This window comes from Mesocricetus auratus, unplaced genomic scaffold, assembly GCF_017639785.1.
Source record: "Mesocricetus auratus isolate SY011 unplaced genomic scaffold, BCM_Maur_2.0 Super-Scaffold_4256, whole genome shotgun sequence".
Lineage (NCBI taxonomy): Eukaryota > Metazoa > Chordata > Mammalia > Rodentia > Cricetidae > Mesocricetus > Mesocricetus auratus.
Window position 1 is genome coordinate 121,154,004 of NW_024429182.1, and position 19,261 is coordinate 121,173,264.

Below are 19,261 nucleotides of genomic sequence, written 5' to 3' on the forward strand. Positions count from 1 at the left end.
TCTGACTGAGGCTGGAAGTAGCATTTTGATGAATAACTTCATTTCTTCAACTGTCCACTTTGCCACTTATCTCTCACTAACCTATCCTAAGGATCTCCCAAGCGGTCCATTTCCAGTGGCACCTTGACTTCCTCAAGCAATTCTCCTAAAAGGGTCCAAAACTTGAAAAAAAAATTATATTGAATGTATAGCATTCCAGATGGGTGGTGGTGGCACACACCTTTAGTTTCAGCATTTGGGAGGCAGAGGCAGGTGGATCTCTGTGAGTTCCCATCCAGCCTGGTCTATAAGAGCTAGTTCCAAGGACAGGCTTGAGAGCTACACAGACAAATCCTGTCTCGAAAAACCAACCAACCAACCAACCAACAACCAACCAACCAACGTATAGCATTCCCAGGGCTGGAGAGATAGCTTAGTGGTTAAGAGCACTGGCTGCTCTTCCAGAGGTCCTTTTCCAGGGGATCGGATACCCTCACACAGACATACACTCAGGCAAAACACCAATGCACATAAAATAAAAATAAAATTTATATTTATATAGTATATATGTAGTATAATTACATACATATGATTACACACACACACACACACACACACACACACACACACACACACACACACGTATTCCCTTGTTTCCTTTGCAGACCGAAAGACCTGCCAAAATTTGCAGATTGACAGACATGCCAGCTTTTGGCTCCTGTCACTTAGTCCTGACCCTGTAGACCTGCCACTACTAGGCAGACAAATCAAGTTCTTTTTCATATAACTATCCTTATGAAGCAAGATAATTTTTTTAGATTTAATTTATGCAACAACTTCTGTGAGACTTATCAGTAGGATGAACAGATCCCATATATTTTATATGGTCCGCCAGACAAATCTATGGCTTGTCATCCATTTATGTACATACCCTTTGAGTGTGAGTGTCCAAACAACCCTGTTAATCAGTAGTACATCTAGCCAACTACACAACAAATGTTAAAGAAGATTTTATACCTCTCACCCTACTCATAGGCTAATAAGTTTTATACATATGTATATATATAAAACTTACATAAACACACACACACACACGTAAAAGTTTGCTATAAAGCAGGTGTAAACTTTGCCATCTTTTTCTCCTCTCCTTCAGTGTAACAGAATTGTGTCACTTTGTAGTTTTCAGGACTAACTAAGCTCTACAGGTACTGTATTCACTTACTCCAGGCCTTATTGCTACCCAAAGCAGTTTTCAGAAAATTCAACTAGTATCTAGTGAAGACAAGAAGACTCCCAGGCTCTAGTGTTTAATGAGAGGGAGTGTAGTCCCAGCACTCTAGAGCTGAGGCAGGAGGATCCAGAATTCAAGGTCAGCCAGGATTACAGAGCAAGATCTTATTTCACAACAAATAGAAAATTAAACAAGATAGGGATAGGAAATTCTGGCTCAGTCCTTAAGCATACACACACTTTGCCTGGGATGTTTGGCCTTTGAGGGATTCTTGTTATTTATGCAATGGGAGGCAGAGAAGACTACACGAAGCAGTGGGCACTCACTAAGTAGTGCTGCAAGCACAGTAAACCCCCTTTCCCTGCCATCTCACACTTTATCTGTGAATATAACAACAGAGAAGGCAAAGAGTAGAACAGACTAAGTGGAGAATATCTTTCTCATTTTAACCACAGACATGACTATGAAAATATGGCAAATTCTCTATGACAAGGTATAAACAAAGCCATCACTGTATAAGAACAAACACCAAGATCAGAGAATCCATATTTCCTAGTGCTATTTATTTGTTTAATATTTATATTGTTTATTTTTATTTGTATAGGGACTGTGTGTGGTGTGCATCACATGCACGCCCAGTGCCCGGAGGCCAGAAGAGGGCACCATATCTCCTGAAACAGGAGTTATAGACAGTTCCTGAATTGAACCCTGATCCTCTGGAAGAGCAGTCAGTGCTCTTAAATGTGGAACTATTTTTCCAGACCCATTAGACTATTCTTATTGCTATTCTCTTTTGGAAACTACTTGTTTTTGTAGTTAAGCTGACTGAGACAGCTCAGGGCTCATGAAAATACAGGCCATCTGCAACTGCAGATGATAAAGATCTCAGATCATTTCCAACATTTTACCTTTTAACTCCCGAGCTTTCATATCCAACAATTTCTTTTCTTCTTCATTCTCACTAGGAATCCCTTCATCTTCATCTCTGTTCCTAATATAACCAAAATAAAGCAAGATGAAACAAACAAATAAACAAAATGCCTAGCTTGTCAGCTATGTAGTCACTGCCCTGTGTATATCACACAGAGGTACTAGGCAGGCCCTGGTGTCTCACTTACAGGGAGTTGATTGTGTCCTGAATGGTATGAATCCAGCTGTTCCGCTCCTCTCTGGAGCTGGCATGGACCTCCACCATCTCTGGATCTTTCACCCCCATACTGATGAGGAACAGACCTTTCTCTTCATGTGCCACTTCTCTTACAATCAGCTTCTTTAAGGAGATCACAGTTGACTTGTGGTCCTGGACAGAGGAGAGAGGCAGACATAAGACATGCATGCAGTACATTCACTCTCGAAGACAGCTATAACCTAAGGTAAGCTCAGACAGCTTTAAATGCATATGGCTTAAAAAAGCAAAATAAAGTCAATTTCACTCTTTTCCAACCCCCCCCCCCCAAAACAACAAAGAACCAAAAATCCCTCAGCTTTCAGATAAGCATTTCATCATTCTACTCAGATTTGAACAAGAGATTTCCACACTGGAGATTAACAGACCATGGCCATTAAAATCCTATCTATGTTTTCTGCATGCTGAATCTGGGAGATACACTCCAGAAGTGGATTTCTATTGTGATCAAATCATCAAGTGTTTAGGGCATTCAGAGGCATTATGAAGGAACATAAAAATAATTTTGCAGTGGGAAGGAATAACAACAAAAACCCACAAGGGTATGAAATAAATTGTTCCAAGGAATCTTTTGAGAGTCAGATGGTTTTCAGCGGGCAGGTAAGCCACAGCTATGCAACAGATTAATGCTAGCTGGTTAGACTTTATACCCAGCCTAGCTGGTATGAATATGACTTATTTCAAACAGAACAGAGTAACAGTTCAGCTTACCAAGGATGCAAATACGTATTTCTGGTCTTTTTCTTGAAGGAAGACTAAAATGTCAGTGAGGAGAACTGCTTGAACCTCTGCAAAGTAGAAGACGGAAAGAGAAGGAGAGAAGCTGTTTATAAAATCGGCTCAGCAACGCATAGCAACCGTGTCTGAGATCACACTCACCTCCTGCAACGGTTTTGTAATTCTGCAAGATTCAGAGCTGGTCACTGGATTTTTAGAGGTCTTTTATTCTATCTTTAAATTGTTTATACTTATTTTACTAACTTTAGTAAACTATGCTATCTAGCATTTTACAAATCTTCAGGTACTGTTTTTGACAACAAGTATAATAATAGTATTAAATATATTGAAACCCCAGATTTCTCACTTAGAAACAAAAGGACAAAAATATACATCCCAGATTCAAAATGGACAGTAATATGAATTCCTTTATGATGTTGGCACATGGAGAAATGAGTAATTTCCACCTTGTAAATCAATGTGTCACTTTTAGCTTCACCTTCCTGGGATGTTTTGAGGGACATTACAGAAAGAGGATTCAAATATATATAAAGTTACTGGCAAAGCAAATAATTTCTTTTTACCCTAGAGGCATTTTAGGCGCATCGCCATAAGCTCTGCCTCAGAAAAGGTTAAGTGATCAGTCCTGAAAAGATCTATCAAGTGTGTGTGCCTGAGTGTGTGTGACATTTTGTGTCTTCCAGAGTTGACTTTGGGTATTTTCCTCTATTACTCTACCTATCTTATTTTTTTCATTTACCTTTCAAGATTTATTTATTTATGTATACAGTGTTCTATCTGCAGGTATGTCTGCACGTCAGAAAAGGGCAGCAACTTTCATTATAGATGGTTGTGAGCCACCATGTGGTTGCTGGGAATTGAACTCAGGACCTCTGGAAGAGCAGCCAGTGCTCTTAACCACTGAGCCACCTCTCCTGCCCCTCTTCACCTTGTTTTTAAATGTTTTAATGGGGTCTGCCACTTTTGACTAGACTGAGTAGTCAGTGAGCTTTGGGGATGCTTGATTTGCTGCCCTCTCACCCAGGTTAAAGTGTGTATCACTGTATCTGGCTCTTGTGTCAGTTCTGGAGATCTGAATTCAGGCCTTCATACACACACAGAAAGGACCCCACTAAGCCATTACTCTGTATGATAAAGTTTTAATTATAAAATACTTTTAGGAATGAAGGTGAACTTTAACCAATGTTGGATAGGAACCAACCTTTACCAACACACGCCATTAAATATTCTTCAGCCCCTCTACCCCCTCCAGTGTTGGAGACCAAACCCTGTGTTCTATGCATGCTAGGTATGGATTCCACCTGAGCTGCACTCACAGCCCACAGTGTTTGTAGTCTTTCCCAATTTCTCATTATATTAATGAGAAACAGCAGCCAGCAAAGTGCCCAGAAGGGACAAATAGCAGAGACCTTCTCCATATGCCACAGTGAACACTGCATAAAACAGGGTGTGGTAGTACACACCTGTAATCACTTTGGAGAGTTCAAGGTGACCCTCAGCTGAGTTTGTGACTAGCCTGGGATATCTGAGATTCTCTTACCCGCTACTCATCAAAAACAGGACAGAGGCATTTTAAAGCAAAAGATTAAGACAAGACCATCCTACCCCACCCCACCCCACCCCACCCCAGATAGCTTTAACTATCAACCTGATAAAGCCTAGAGCTATTGATGAAGAAAGCCTCCACTGAAGAACTGCCTAGATCAAAGAGGCCCATGGCCATGTCTGTGGGGGAATGTTTTGATTATTAATTGCCATAGGAGGCTCCAGCCTACTGTGGGCAATATCATTTCTGGGAAGGTGATCCTGGGCTATGTAACAAAGCTAGCTAAGCAGGAGCCCATGAGCAAAACGGTGAATCAGCATCCAGGGTTTCTTTGTGGTTCTTTGTTTCTCTCCTGATACACTTCAATGATGGGCTGTGACCTGGAAGTGTAAGCCAAATATACTCTTACCTCCCCACTGCTGCATTTAGTCAGAGTGTTTTTAATCACTGTAATATATGGGAAACTACAACATTTGCACAGACGTACTTTAGTACGTAGAAGTGAATTCAGCTTCTACAGTTAGTTGGTAGTCAGCCCTCTTCCACACCATCAAAACAAAACCACATGTGGAACAAGAGAATGTAATGGGGAGGTAAGTTAAGATAAAATATCATGTTTTCTCTCATATGCAGATCTAAATTTAACTGCTTGTAATATATGACATGAAAGCTGAAGGACTACTTGGGGTAAGAAGGGGACCAGCAGGAGGTAGTGGTAGGGTAAACAACGTGTGTGTATTAAAATACCATAATGAGGCCGGGTAGTGGTGGTGCATGCCTTTAATCCCAGCACTCAAGAGGCAGAGACAGGTGGATCTCTGTGAGTTCGAGGCCAGCCTGGTCTACAGAGTGAGTTTCAGGACAGCCAGAGCTACAGAGAAACCCTGTTTCTGTAAAACCAAATAAAAAAAAAATACCTATTTTTACATATGCTAAGGAAATTCATTTAAGAAATATGTAGGGCAAAACAATCCATGTTTTGTCTGAATTATCATGGTCAAACTAAGTTGAATATAAACTGCAGAATATAAAAAGCAAAACCAACAGGCTGGTCCCTATTTTGGTGGTGCCAAAGACTCCAGCAGACCTAAGTTCTATCACCATCGTCATCACTGAAATGGAACAAAACAAATAACTCAACATCTTTAATTGGATCCAGGAACTTAAAAAAAATTAATCAACTCATGACCTGACTAGTCCTCTAGGCATACAAAGGCCCTGTTGCTCTACTCCCTCGAGAACAATGTACATCTCCCAGCCAGCTGGTCAACCATGAGGCTGACCCTTACACGTTTTCCCTGTGGAAAGCAGAGCCGAGGGCTCCTTGGGAAACCAGGTTGATTTATGCAGTCTGCCCTACCTTCTTCAACCTCTGCCACAACTAAATTCCCTACAAAGTTTGCAGCAAACAGAAGCAAGGGAGGTCTAAATTTTCAGACTAGACAACAGTAATTTTCCGTGAACTATCATTAGTTTTGACAGATTTTTTTTGAAGTTTACTTTGAAATAATTCAGGTGTCTGCCAAAAATAAGTTCTAAAAGCATAAATTTCAACTTTGCTGGAACCTGAAGCTTATATGATCAGTGTTATGGATCAGAGAAAAAAACAATCCCACTCCTTCCACGGGGTGTTCAATATAGTACTGGCTGTTCTTGGCAGGAGTTCACGGGGGTGTGAAAATGACTAAATACCAACCCGTTCTCCCCACTGCAGGCATTTCAAGCCAGAAACCTATTGTTCTGCTATTGGTTTGACCACAACTTTATTCCAACAGCTGGAATCTATTTGCTTTTATTTTGGGAATAAACTGCCATGAAAAGGAAAAGAATAAAGTATTGGCTCCAGGCAACAGCAGTTCAAGCAAATCTAGGCCCTCATGAGAAAGACAGGTATTTCTGAACTTACAGCCTGCTTGAAAGATGGCCTCAAAGTGGTGGTGTGGAAGGGGTCTGGGCTAGGGCTCTCAGAGCACCACAGAACTAGCTGCGAGGGCTGGAAGAAAGGAGCACCTTAATTCATCACGGATATCCTAAACACTGCTGACTAGTGGTGAGGGAGTGAGTGACACTGTAAAAATCACCGTATGCTTCTTTTTCATGTCTTTTACTGCTGTGCAGGTGCCGGTGGGTGCTTTCTAAAACAGCCCAACAGTTCCAATGCCTTTGTCTCTTACAATGTACTCTACACTACCCCCAGTTATGTTGAAAACAAAAACAAAACATCAAAACAACAAAATACCCCCAGACCACAAAACACTAAATTCATCCCTTTTCCACGTGAGTCTATTCCATGCCCCACAACCAGCAAGAACATCAAGTACCAACTCCTCTTTGTGTGGCAGGCACCTCTGGCAGCTGGATCATTTTGCTCATCTCCTATCACTCTCTGAAGTCTGTCTGGGAGTTCTGAAGATGAAACTTGCCCTGGGTTCCAGGCCCTCCCAACTCCATGCTTTCCCACCTCCAGCAACACCTTCCTTGTCATTCTTCAAGACTTAACTCCACGGCCATTCATCCTTCCTCTTTACTCCGGCACCCACCACACTGCAGAAGGTCTGACGTCAGCTGTCTGGAGGGGCTTTGTACTTCTGTCCTGAGCATGCTAAGGCTATGCTGAGGGCACCCAAATGCTCTGACTGCAGACACCTATGGCGTCATTACTTCTCTGAGATGGGAAAGGAAACATTCCTTCTGGATCAGTGTGCTACTGGGACAGCAGTGTAAGTGTGGCCCGTTCTGTATTCTCAGCTCACTGAGTCCAGACTGTGGCAGGAACACCAGTAGCTGCTGGGAAGTTAAGAGCTCATACAGGCAGGATGCCTGTTCAGTCAATGGTTGATGAAACCGATCATTTTCCAAAAGTAAGATGTACTGAAGAATTAAAAGCAAAACCCCTAGCGTCCTTAATTGTAGGTGACCTATGAAAGGTGAGAAATCATAAACCATATGAATCAGTCATCTTTAATGATTTATTTTGCTTTAGAGAAAAATGAAAGACATGGATAGCATAAAGCAATAAGGAATCTAGTTGAAGTAAGTTAGACTTGCCCTTCTCTAAGGTCTCAGAAGGCCTTTTGGGAGTGATAAATTCCCAGTCTTATAGACTTACAGTCCCTGACTCAGACAGTTCTGCCACTGACCCCAATCCCCACAGTGGCCACTCAGTACGTCTGTAGGGGTGGGGGTGGGGTATGTCTTCCCCACAGTCTGTTATATGTATTAATTTGATTAATTTAAAATTCTCACTTGCCATTTTCCCTGCTGCCACATTTCATAGGACTTCGTCAGTCACCTGAACACGGGGTTTTTTTTTTTTTTTGACATATTACTACATGGTTATTGCCCTGGGAGGTGTCTGGATATGGCTCTCTAGGCAGAAACCTGGTGGTGAAGTCTGGAAGAATCTGGATTTTTCATGCCCTCCCCAGGCTCACAGACATGGAAGCAGTCTTACCTTTCAGCCTTCCTGTTGTGCTCTTCAGAAACACACTCCCATCCCGCACCAGCTTCTTCCGCTTCAGATCCTCCTTGGCGAACATCTGCCCACTTTTCATCCTCATGATCGACTTGCTGTCAGTCTTGGTGTAAATCTCACCGAGACGTACTTTCTTCTCATAACTTGCCACTTTGCTGTCCACGGCTCCAATCACATCCTTCACCAGGCTCAGGGACTGGGCCAGGTCTTCCTGCTCCACTTCATTGTCTAGGGAGAAAAGAACGACTTTTAAGGGCTCCTTGCACACAGAGCAGAAGGGAAGGTGTTCACACCATCACATTCCCCTCCCTCCCTGTGACACTTTTACACTGGAGCCAAAACACCAGATGCCTACCTTTCCTCCTGCTGTAAGTTTAATCCCAAAGAAGTTACAAGTTCTCAGTGCTATAGATGATGTGCAATGATATGCTCCAGAACAAAAGGGACCAACCAGTGTTTTAGGGAGAGAGAGCAGCAGAGGCATGTAACAAGCTACTCAGTTATATCTCTACCCTACTCTTTAATGTTACTGCCTCGTAACCTTTCATGTAACCACCTAGGAGAGGCATCAGCTGAGAGAAACCACCACACTGATTAAATGAGACAGTAACAATTTTAGAGCTCAGGGGAAGAAATGGTAGGAACTGTTGACACAATCCAATGTTACCTGAACGTGTTCAGGGCACGTAATGATTTAACAGAACCAATGCATGGCCCCTCCTTGATATTGCCCATCTACCCCAACTGCAGTGATTTAGCACTAGTAGCTGGTATTCCAGGAATTGAATCCAGGGCCTTGTGCCTATCTGGGAAGTAATCTAGCACTGGGCTGTACCTCAGGCCTGACTTTCCAGGAATTGAATCCAGGACCTTGTGCATATGCAGAAAGCACTGTAGCACTCAGCTGTGCCTCCAGCTTGCTTCTCAGTTTTTGCCTTGATACAGGCCTCACTGGCTGCCCAGGTGAACTTGAATCCACTCCAGGCCTTAAATTTGTATCTCCCCTGCCTTAGGCCAAGAAGTTGAGACCACACAATTGTACCACTGGGCCCGTTTCCTTCCTCTCATGAAAACTGTATCGGGTGGGTATAATTTTGTTTCCCTGTAATCCCAGCATGAGGGAGGTTGAGCAGAAGGATCATGAATTTGAGACTAGACTGGGCTACACAGTGAAACGTGGTCTTAAAAAACTAAATCAGCAACAAAATAAAATAGCCACGAAGAGATGTTACAAGATAAGATGCATCTGTGATCTCAGCACTTTGGGGAGGTGGGGGAGAACTGCTGTGAATCTGAGGCCAACCTGGGCCAGACGGAGAATCACCCCCAAGTAAGAAGTCACTGAGCTAAGCATAGGCGTGGGCACTCTGGTAGGTCTGTTAGAGCACGGCAGAGCTCTGTTACAGTACTTTCCAGGACTACCTGGATCTGCGCTCACAGGGAGACTCACCTTTCGTACACTGCAGTATCCTTTGGAATAAAACTGGATACTTGGTGATCCTCTGAGTTACGAGTAATATGCACTCGGGGATTCCGAGCCTTCTTACCACTGAACTGCTCATCTTCTTCTGCAAGGGAATGAATACACTGTTAGTCACTATGTGAGGAAGGTGGTTCTAGCCAAAACGGAGAGCTTATGCTCCTGACCACGATGGGGAGGGACGCCTGTGGTTCACGTTAGTACCTTCACAAAGGCTTGGAAGCGCTTATCCTTTGTGTAGAGGTCTTTGAAGTAGTTGACAGACTGGTTGTGCTGGCCACAGAATTTGCCATATGTCTTCTTTAAGCGCTCTGCATTCTCACCTGAAAACTGCCCAGGAAAGAGAATCGGAGTTATACTACTTAGGGTATCATTCTGTAGAAAGTTTCCAGTCTTATTGTAAAAGTTAAGAGTGCTTCCTAATAAACTACCCCCCCAAAAGATTAAATAGCACAACATCTTTGACGAACCATTTGGCACTTCATCAAAAGCTTAAACACTGAGATCTCAGAAGACCCAGTGATTTCTTGTGTAGGTTTCTTCACTCACAATGGAGAGACAGAAGCAGAACTACTACCACAAACTAAGTGCCCTACAAGGTTGAGTCCAATAGCACCATACAGAGTAACACAGGGGACTAGAGTCTTAATCTCAGCATCAAAGACTTTGAAGGTTGTGCACAAAACAAGAAACAGATAAGACTACATGTCAAGATGTAATATCTATACAGGTCCTGAAATGGGGCGGGGAGGAAGGCAAGGTGGGAGGGAGGGAAGGAGGAAGGGAGGGAGAGAAACTGAAAATATTCGGAGGAAAGATGCTTGGGGAAGATGGTTCTTCATTTGTAGGGCCTCACATTAGATTCATTTTACAGGACTATTCAATATACACTTGCCAAATACAAGTATCTCACATGGAATATACATTTATTTGCATCACGCCTGCTTTTACAGATTTCCTTAAGGCAGAAAGCTATGTAATATTCAGCTGTGCAGTTTTACCCCTGGCATTTAATAGACAGCAAATTCTTTTAGAATGAGCGGATACACTGATAAATTACTTATCAAGTTAGGGAATGTGGGCTCAAGGATACTAGGGAAGGACAAGATTTCAGCCAAGCCTGTAATCCCAGTTTTGGGAAGTTGAAAGAACCTCACAATAAATGCAAAAACAGGGCTGGGGATGCAGCTCAGTGGTAGGGTGCTGGCCTGCCATGTATGAAAAGCCCTTGGTTCGATCCTGAGTACTGCCCCCAGCCCCAACCCAATTCTCATTCAGCCATTCCAGCGATTAAGCCTCTGCATCTACACAGAAGCAGAGATCTGGTGAGGAAGCAGGCTCTAGTCACATGTGTGATATTCTTGTCTGCTAAGGTTTTCCTAGCAACGTTTCCCTTTTCAACAACATTTAAAAAAACAAACATAAAAGTTGCTTATGACATACATCTAAAAATATAAAAATATTTTTCTAAGTTTCTTTGGGATGGGAATGAAATAAAATCATGTGGAAAAAAGTTAACACATGTTATAAAGTGTTTCACAGACAGCCTATTTTGGTCAACTACCTGAGCTTTAGCTGGTCTTCAGGCAGATGGGATCCTTTTCAGATGGGTCACAGGGAAAGTTGCCGACTTCTAACAAACATCCTTTTACCTCTTAAACAGTACTGTTCTGATGATTGCATGGACTTTTCCTATATACTTTATTTTATATAGAGAGCTAACTTTCTAAAAAACAGCACAGGCAAAGAAAACTTTCTGTCCTTATTTTACAGAAAAGGAAATAGAGGGTTAGATAGCTAAATTTAAGTCTCCAAAGACAAACAGTAAAGCTGAGGTATACAACCAGAATTACAGAGCTTCTCTGCTACCCCAAAGCATGAGAACACCCCATGCCTTCCCGCTGCTCACCTGATTGACAAGCACGTCCCCTATCCTCTTGACAAGAAAGTTCTTTTCACTTTTTTCTACCAGAGACTCCTTCTTCCGCTCCAGGATTCTCTGGAAGAACTGGCTGTGGATGCTGATCAGTTCATCCAAACAAGGGAACAGCTTTTCCACCATCTGCTGCTCAAAGAGCAGGTCTGTCATCATCCCTCGGCTGTACACATCACTCATGATCTTCAGCGTGCGGATGTGATGTAACTCTGTCTGCATCAACTCTGGAGAAGGGAGACCAAGGGTCTTTCAGAGATCACAGCTAAGCTTGTAAGATTAGCACAGCACCCAACTAAGACTTTAGAAAATGAGAAAATAGCTGTCTTTCCCTAAGCAGTCTCATCTTATTCTGTCTTTTCCCTGACCTAACATCATTTTTTTTTTGATGATAGGTATATTTAATTCAGACAGTCTTAAATGGTTTTCGGGAAGTCCTCATTGGATTCATTCCCTTCCATTTACTGTGTTCCTGGTATTTCGCCTTTCTAGTGTAGCTCAAGAACTAAAATGCATTTTTAGAAGACATCTCTTTCATAGACTGCTGTATAACTATGTATGCAAATATAAACACATGGTTGAATGCAATGAGAAGGGAACAGAATGGAACACTACAGGGCAAAATGAACAAAAGGACACAAAAAATATCATGTCTCCATGCCACAGTGGTTTTAATGGAAACCTTTATGATGCTGCATATTAAAAAATTAATTTTCCACAGTCCAACAATCACCCACTTAAATATGCTGGACAGGGCAACTCCTTTTCAAGTCCCCTCCCTGAGAGGTAAGACAGTATCTCTAACTCTCACTTGCGTGCAAGCTGGATGGTGTAGACCAAAAATAAGCCAAGCAACTGAAGCATCTCACCATAAATGACTTCCTGCCGCTTGACCACATCTTTCTTCTGCTGTTTGAGGAACTTGCTGTCCACTGTCCGGCTCCAGGACTCTGCTTCTAGCTGTTTAGAGTCACTTTCAAAGTCTCCCATCAGCTGGCCTTCATTCATGTCTGTACCTACTCCTCAAAATACAAAAACAAAGCACCTCAGGATCCTGGGTTTCTGACCTCTACAAGCCTGGATCTTCCTCCAGGTGAAAATGAGTTCATAAGACAAATGCTCTGTCCTAGTGTAGAAGACACTCAAGGAGAACATACCGGATACTAGGCAGGATCACAGTCAAGTTTAGGAATGAAACATTCTACATTCAAGTCTGGTTAGGAATGGTAAGCATACGTAAATCTAACAAGATTGAAACAATTCCCATGTGACACTAGAGGAAGAAAAGCACCCATACTCGAGTATGCCTATGCTAAAATCAATGTTTCCTTCAATGGAAGCCAACAGCAGGACAGGTGCGATGGCCAATGCTTGGTGCTGCAAGAGACACTTTACAGGCAATTTAGAGGCTCTCTCCAGAGAGAAGGGAAAGAGCAGGCCCTTCTGTTTGCTAATTAATAGCGTGATAGCAGATGCACTAGATCTTGACAGAGGGTTAGTAATACATGCCAGAGTTTTCTCTTACCCTCATCAGTAAGTGATTCTGTTGATTCATTAACCTTGCATATTTTATTCAGTGAGTCTGTTGAATGAGACAGAAATTTCCAGGTGTTTGACATGTTCTCATCATTGCCAACTCTAGAGACAAAAAGAAGGACACACTGTCACATTCTGATAAACCATGGTGCACATTCTTAGCCGAATCCCTAAAAATCTCTAAGATGACAATAAATTGTAGGTTTTATGATGACTCAAGATATGATATACTCAGCCGGGCGGTGGTAGCGCACGCCTTTAATCCCAGCACTCGGGAGGCAGAGGCAGGCGGATCTCTGTGAGTTCGAGGCCAGGCTGGACCGACAGCCTCGAAAACAATACAGAGAAACCCTGTCTCGAAAAACCAAAAAAAAAAAAAAAAAAAAAAAAGATATGATATACTCAGGTACACAGCAAAATGAAGCATTATTAAAAAGTTTAGAAGCATTATTATTGCAAATTCAATCTTAGCCCCACTTTTTGAGGCTTAAAAAGAAGGTACACAGCATCATGTACATAGAAAAAGCTTAAAATTTATTATAAGAGCTGGAGAGATGAGATGGTTCAGCACCTAAGAGCACTGGATGATCTTTCAGGGGATCCCAGTTTGATTTCCAGCACCAATATGGTGGCTTATAACCACCTGTAACTCAAGTTCTAGGGGACCCAATACCCCATTCTAGTCTCCACAGGCATCAGGCATGCACATGGGGCATAGACATGCATATGGGCAAAACACCATACATGTAAAACAAATTTATTTTAAAAAACTTACATAATTACTACCTTTTTTTTTCTTTAAAAAATCTCTACCTTAAAAACTATTGAGCATGCCAATAAATGATATTCTTTGGGCCTTTTCACCTCAACTCAAAAGCTAGCTCAGTAGGCACCAAGTAAATGTTTGTTCTGTGATGCAATAGCACGTGAAACTCATGTAAACTTCAAATTTTCCTTAAAACTCAGTGTTTCAGGTACAATGCCAATGAGTTTTGATAACATTACAACTTTGAAAAGACTTCTAGAGATAATAGAAATAGAAACAAAGAAGAATACCTGAAATGTTTGTTTTGAGGAGAAAGCATCAGCTAACACAGAGGTAACAAAACATAAACAGAAGCAGACTTTGCATCCTTAGTCAGAAATTTTGGTCCTATCTAGGTCAGGAAATATGTAAGAGGTGTTAAGTCTTCCATTGTTGATGACACAGACTTGATGAATGGGAGGGAGGGGAGCATTTTACCCCAAACAGTCAACAGCATCATAATCAGCCCTTTGCTAATAACCTGACAATCAGTGCTGAGTAACCAGTGGCCTCAGTTTGAAGAGGCTACAAATGGAACTCAATGCAAAGGAGCAAGAAGGAACCTAATTGGAATGGATGGCCCAGAATTCACCATTATGATAAACTGACTTCAGAGGTAAGAGGAGAAAACAGATTTAAAAAGAAGCAAAACCAGGCTCATCTGAATAACACACAGGTGTGATATCTAAGAGATAGGTGGTTACAGCAGAATATTCGTGATAAAATCATCTTTTCTATGACACAGTTTCTTCCAAAACTGGCTGATCATGTGCAAATGCCTAAAGCAATCCCGCTTGAAATTGGAGCTCTGTGATAAACAACAGCAGTCTGTATTATAATGTAAATATATATACAGTACATCAAAAACAACTCCCAACCACATCATCCTCATCATCCAACTGTGTACCATCCCCTTATTTTATACACCTACTTTTTTTTTTGTCAAGTAAAGTGATTATTATGTTCTTGTCACCCACATGTCAACCGTGGACTCTTTAAACCCACTTACCCAGTGATGTTCTGTATGGAAACACTTTTAGACAGGGAGACACTCTGCTGGGACCGTCTGTTAGTAAACATTGGTACAGCAGTGGCCTCATCGGCCAAGAGGACTGCAGACCTGGGGCGCTCCTTGGGCTGTGAAGCTGCAAGGAAGAGAGGACATGAACTGAATGAAGCATCATCACCTTTCCAGACCCTAGTGCTGACTTACTCGGCAGACTCCACAAAGACACAAGATGCTTTCAATACATTAGCTCTTTAAAAAAAAAAAAAAAAAAAAGACCAGGTCTTTCTTCATATCCTTGGCTGTGTTTGAACTCAGAGATCTACCCAAGTGCTAGGATTAAAGGCGTGTGTCACCACAGCAGTTGAAGATCTGGAAATGCAAATCAGGCCCTCTGGAAAAGCAACAAGTGCTTTTAGTCATGGAGTCAACTCTCCCGCCCCTGCCCATTATTTGAATGCATGTATTTTGATCAATTTCTTGAATTTATGGAGAAAAATTAATAACTGTTCAATACCTGGTTATTATAGAGTATTTTTCCTTAATATGATCAAGGAGGAAACTGGAGCTCTAAGTGATCACACTGGCACATGAACACTAAATTATTTTTCCTTAGTAAGTGAGTTCTTGCCACAGATGTAAATTTTTCTGTCTAGCCCCAAGAGGGTTAAGAGCTAAGAGAAATAAGAAATGGGGGCTGCTATAATTTTACAATATTACAGGATACCTTTACTAAACAGTAACACAATAGTTGATATCTAATTTAAATTCTATTTATACACTAGAACACCAGGAACAGGGTGTGCTACAATATGACCAGGTCCTTGCTGCAGGGAGCACAAAGGGAGTATATAAGATGTAGGCCTCTTAGAGAACATGCTATCCTAAGTGTTTTAGAAGGGTGATCAGTGAGCAAATAAAACGTTAGAGAGGAAGGAACAGCGGTTCTTAGACTATAGTGAGGATGTGGAGAGGTCAGAAGGAAAACAATATTCTGACGGGAGGAACCGTATGAGTGAAGGGCAAAATAATCATGTAGAATTAGTACAAAAAGGAGAAAGAGAAAGAAGCAAGTAAAGGGAGTGAGGAGAACCAGAATGTCATGCAGAGCCCTAAATGTCCTAAAGAACAACTTGTACTAAAAGGCTGCAGAAGACCAAATGCCATGAGACTTGAATCCACAACTATACTCTTGTGTGTGTAAGTGTGCTTGCCCATGACAGGTCATGTTGAGATGGGATGTTTTCCTCAATAGCTTCTAAAACCTGTTTTTTTTTTTTTTTTTTTTTTTGAAAGAGGGTCTGCCACTGAACCTGTTTTGGCTAGACAGAATGGCCAGCAAGCTCCAGATATCTGCCTATCTCTGTTCCCTAGAACTACTGTCACATATATATGCTACCATATGCAAACCCAACTTGGGTCCTCATGCTTGTCTAACAAGCACTTTATACACTAAGCCATCTTCCTAGATACAGAATTTGCATTCTTAATCACTATAACATTGACATTCCATCTTACCCTAGTCAGAATGGCTATTCTCAAGAGAATAAAATCAACAAATGATGGCAAGGAAGCAAATGAAAAAATTTTTATTATGTTGCTAGTAGGAATAACTTAGGCCAGCCATCATGGAAATCAGTATGAAGTCTCAATAGATTAAAATCGAATTCCCACTTATGGATATATATCCAAATGAATCAGAGTAAGGCTACTACGGGGATGCCTACACATCACTGTTTACTGTTGTAATAGAAACAATAGTCAAGTTATGGAATCGGCCAAAAGTGACTATCAGTGGATGAATAGAAAAAGAAGATATGATATAATGGAGTGTTATGCAGCCAAAACCAAGAATGAAATTATATTATTTGAAGGAAAATGCTTAGTAAGACAATTCTACAAAATCGGGCTTGTATGTTTTCACATATGAAATTAAAAAGGGGTGGGGAAAGTGGGGTGCTACTCAGATGGATAAGGTGAAAACAAGGAGGGTGGAGATAAGAAAAGCTATGGGGGGCTGTTTTCAAAGTATGTTTTATACATATGTGGAAGTCTCCTAACAAAATTCAGTACTCTATAAATTATTATCAATATAAATAAGAAAGTTACCTCTGAGGGTCAGAGGCAATCCACATAAGGAACCTTGCTTATAAAAGACATTTTAAAAGTTATTTTATCTGATGGGAAAGAAAACAGGTTTCTGAAACAGGTGGTAACATCACAGAAAAAAGTTTTAAGATTAAAACTGTCTAAGGAAGCTGGATGACAGACTGAAGTGGGTGTCAGTCTAGTAGCTGCCTCCATACAAGGATGGGTGAGGACCAGACATGCTATGTCTAAAGGGAGTACATTCTCTGTGTTATACAGATTGGCGCAACACTTTCAAGTGCTTAGGAACTACATAAGAGAAATAATGCACAAGTAGTGCTTCCAGGCTTGAGTGGGAATCAAAACCACTCAGTACCTATTGAAACCTAGACCACAGGGCTCTACCACAGTTTCTGATGATTCACAGGTCTAGGTGGGGTCTCAGAATCTGCACATGTTTTGATTCAACTACATGCTGAAAGCACTGCGCTGGTAACATATCACAGAGCTCCCCATGGAGCCAACTCTGAGGATAATTACCACTGCTTTATTTATGGTAGCAGTTGGAAGTGACTGAAACACAGTGTACGCATCATGTGGCAGTCGGAAACAATAGCTAGAGTAACTGAAAATGACACTGAGTGAACTGGTATACAAAACAGATCTTTTCAAAGATACATATGACTAAAGAGATAGCAGATCTGAAGGCTATGCATTAAATATATTACACGGAAATGAAAGAATGGGGAGTAAAAATACTGTCAATCTGAAGTGAAATCTTGCAAAAGACAGTAAAGATTAGTTTTGGTTAGTAGATTTTAAGATTTATTCTGTGCATGTGTGGTAAACCCCTTTACCTTCTCAGATCTCTTATTTAACCCAAAGTAGTGTTTTAAATAAAAAAAACCCTGATGTTCTATATTATTATTAGAGGGGTGTGTGCATGCGTGCGCACACACATGCATGTGGAAGAGGTCAGAAGTCAACTTGTGGGAGTTGGTTCTCTTCTGAATAGTGGGTCCTCGGGTGTGAACTTGGGTAGTCAGGCTTGGCAGCAGACACTTTTACCTGCCTGACTCACCAGCCTTGCCAGCCTCCAAGATTTTTTGTTGTTGTTTTTTTAAGTGTAAGTATGATTTACTCAGTTTTGTATAACATTTGAGAACCTTGGGAAAAACAAAAAAAGAATCACTCATATAATTTCACATGCTATATATAAGCTTAACCAGTAATATCTCATTTGTGTCATACTGATGTGAGGCACTAAAATCAACCATTTTCTCTGGTGCTGAAGAGGAGACTCAGCTGCACGAGAGTAACTTGCTCACACACATGGGCTCTAGTCCCCCTTTCTACTAATGTACACGCTAAGACAGACACCTTCAAGAAGGGTTTGGCGGTGTAATGCTAAGTTGCTGGTCAGTGAATGTAGCAGAACAAAGTAGTGACTTAATATACTACAAAAACAGGTACAGGATCTTTCCAGATAGCTTAGGCTAGCCTCAACAAGCAAGCTTTACAAAAACATTGAGCCTGGAACAAAAAGTCTGAGTGCACTTCTGAGAGGTGTGCTGGGCTACTTACACTTGTTTCTCATGATGACTGTGGGCAGCGATGATGTATCATGTGCCTGGAGGCTCCCTTTTGGCTGCTAAAGAGAAAAGAAGGCACATACATGAAGACTACACTGACAACTCATCCTCCATCTAGTCTCCGGCAGCTTGGAGTAAAAAGAGAACATTGTGCTGGGCCATGGTCATGCCCACCCAACCCCCTCTTGCCATCCTTTGGGCTCACCAAGCACTGCAGATGCCTGGGTATGTCCCCACCCCCATCCCAGGAATGTTTTTTTGTCATCCATGTAGGCATGGCATTCTTCCATTTCCAGCTGACCCAAGTACTCTCTTTGCTATAGCCACCAATGCCTTACTTGACCTGTAGAAATCGGCTGTTCACAAAAGAATCATTTGTGCCTTGTTCATTCTGTTTCTTTGGTGACTAGCACTTGTGAAATGTTATATTCTTAGATAGAATGCTAATTTTCATTAAGTTTCATGAGGCATACACAAAAAAAATAGTTTGAGAAATCACAAACTGAAACATTTTCTTGGAAAGAAGTCACTAGGAGGAAATAGATCACTTTCAATTTAAAGTGAATACTTCCAAAGATATTATAACCATATACAAGAGAGATACTATTCTCTGTATCATCATTGTTCTACAGAACCCAATGCATTCACAGTAACAGTCTTATCAGA

The 19,261-nt window shown here is 41.4% G+C and overlaps 1 protein-coding gene across 9 annotated transcripts in view; it reads right to left on the reverse strand.

Moving 5' to 3' along the window:
• Akap13 (A-kinase anchoring protein 13) overlaps nt 1–19,261 on the reverse strand; it is a 300,754-nt gene that overhangs the window by 15,838 nt on the left and 265,655 nt on the right. For 7 of the 9 annotated variants that reach the window (XM_040730180.1, XM_040730175.1, XM_040730179.1 and 4 more), the window contains 11 exons: nt 18,588–18,654; nt 14,919–15,054; nt 13,094–13,206; nt 12,438–12,590; nt 11,545–11,795; nt 9,840–9,965; nt 9,606–9,723; nt 8,135–8,383; nt 3,108–3,184; nt 2,329–2,510; nt 2,119–2,201 (listed from right to left, as the gene is read on the reverse strand). In XM_040730180.1, coding sequence (XP_040586114.1) covers nt 2,119–2,201; nt 2,329–2,510; nt 3,108–3,184; nt 8,135–8,383; nt 9,606–9,723; nt 9,840–9,965; nt 11,545–11,795; nt 12,438–12,590; nt 13,094–13,206; nt 14,919–15,054; nt 18,588–18,654 — 1,555 coding nt within the window. The remainder of the gene's footprint in view (nt 1–2,118; nt 2,202–2,328; nt 2,511–3,107; nt 3,185–8,134; nt 8,384–9,605; nt 9,724–9,839; nt 9,966–11,544; nt 11,796–12,437; nt 12,591–13,093; nt 13,207–14,918; nt 15,055–18,587; nt 18,655–19,261) is intronic. The other 2 variants (XM_040730174.1, XM_040730167.1) reach the window with 2 other exon arrangements.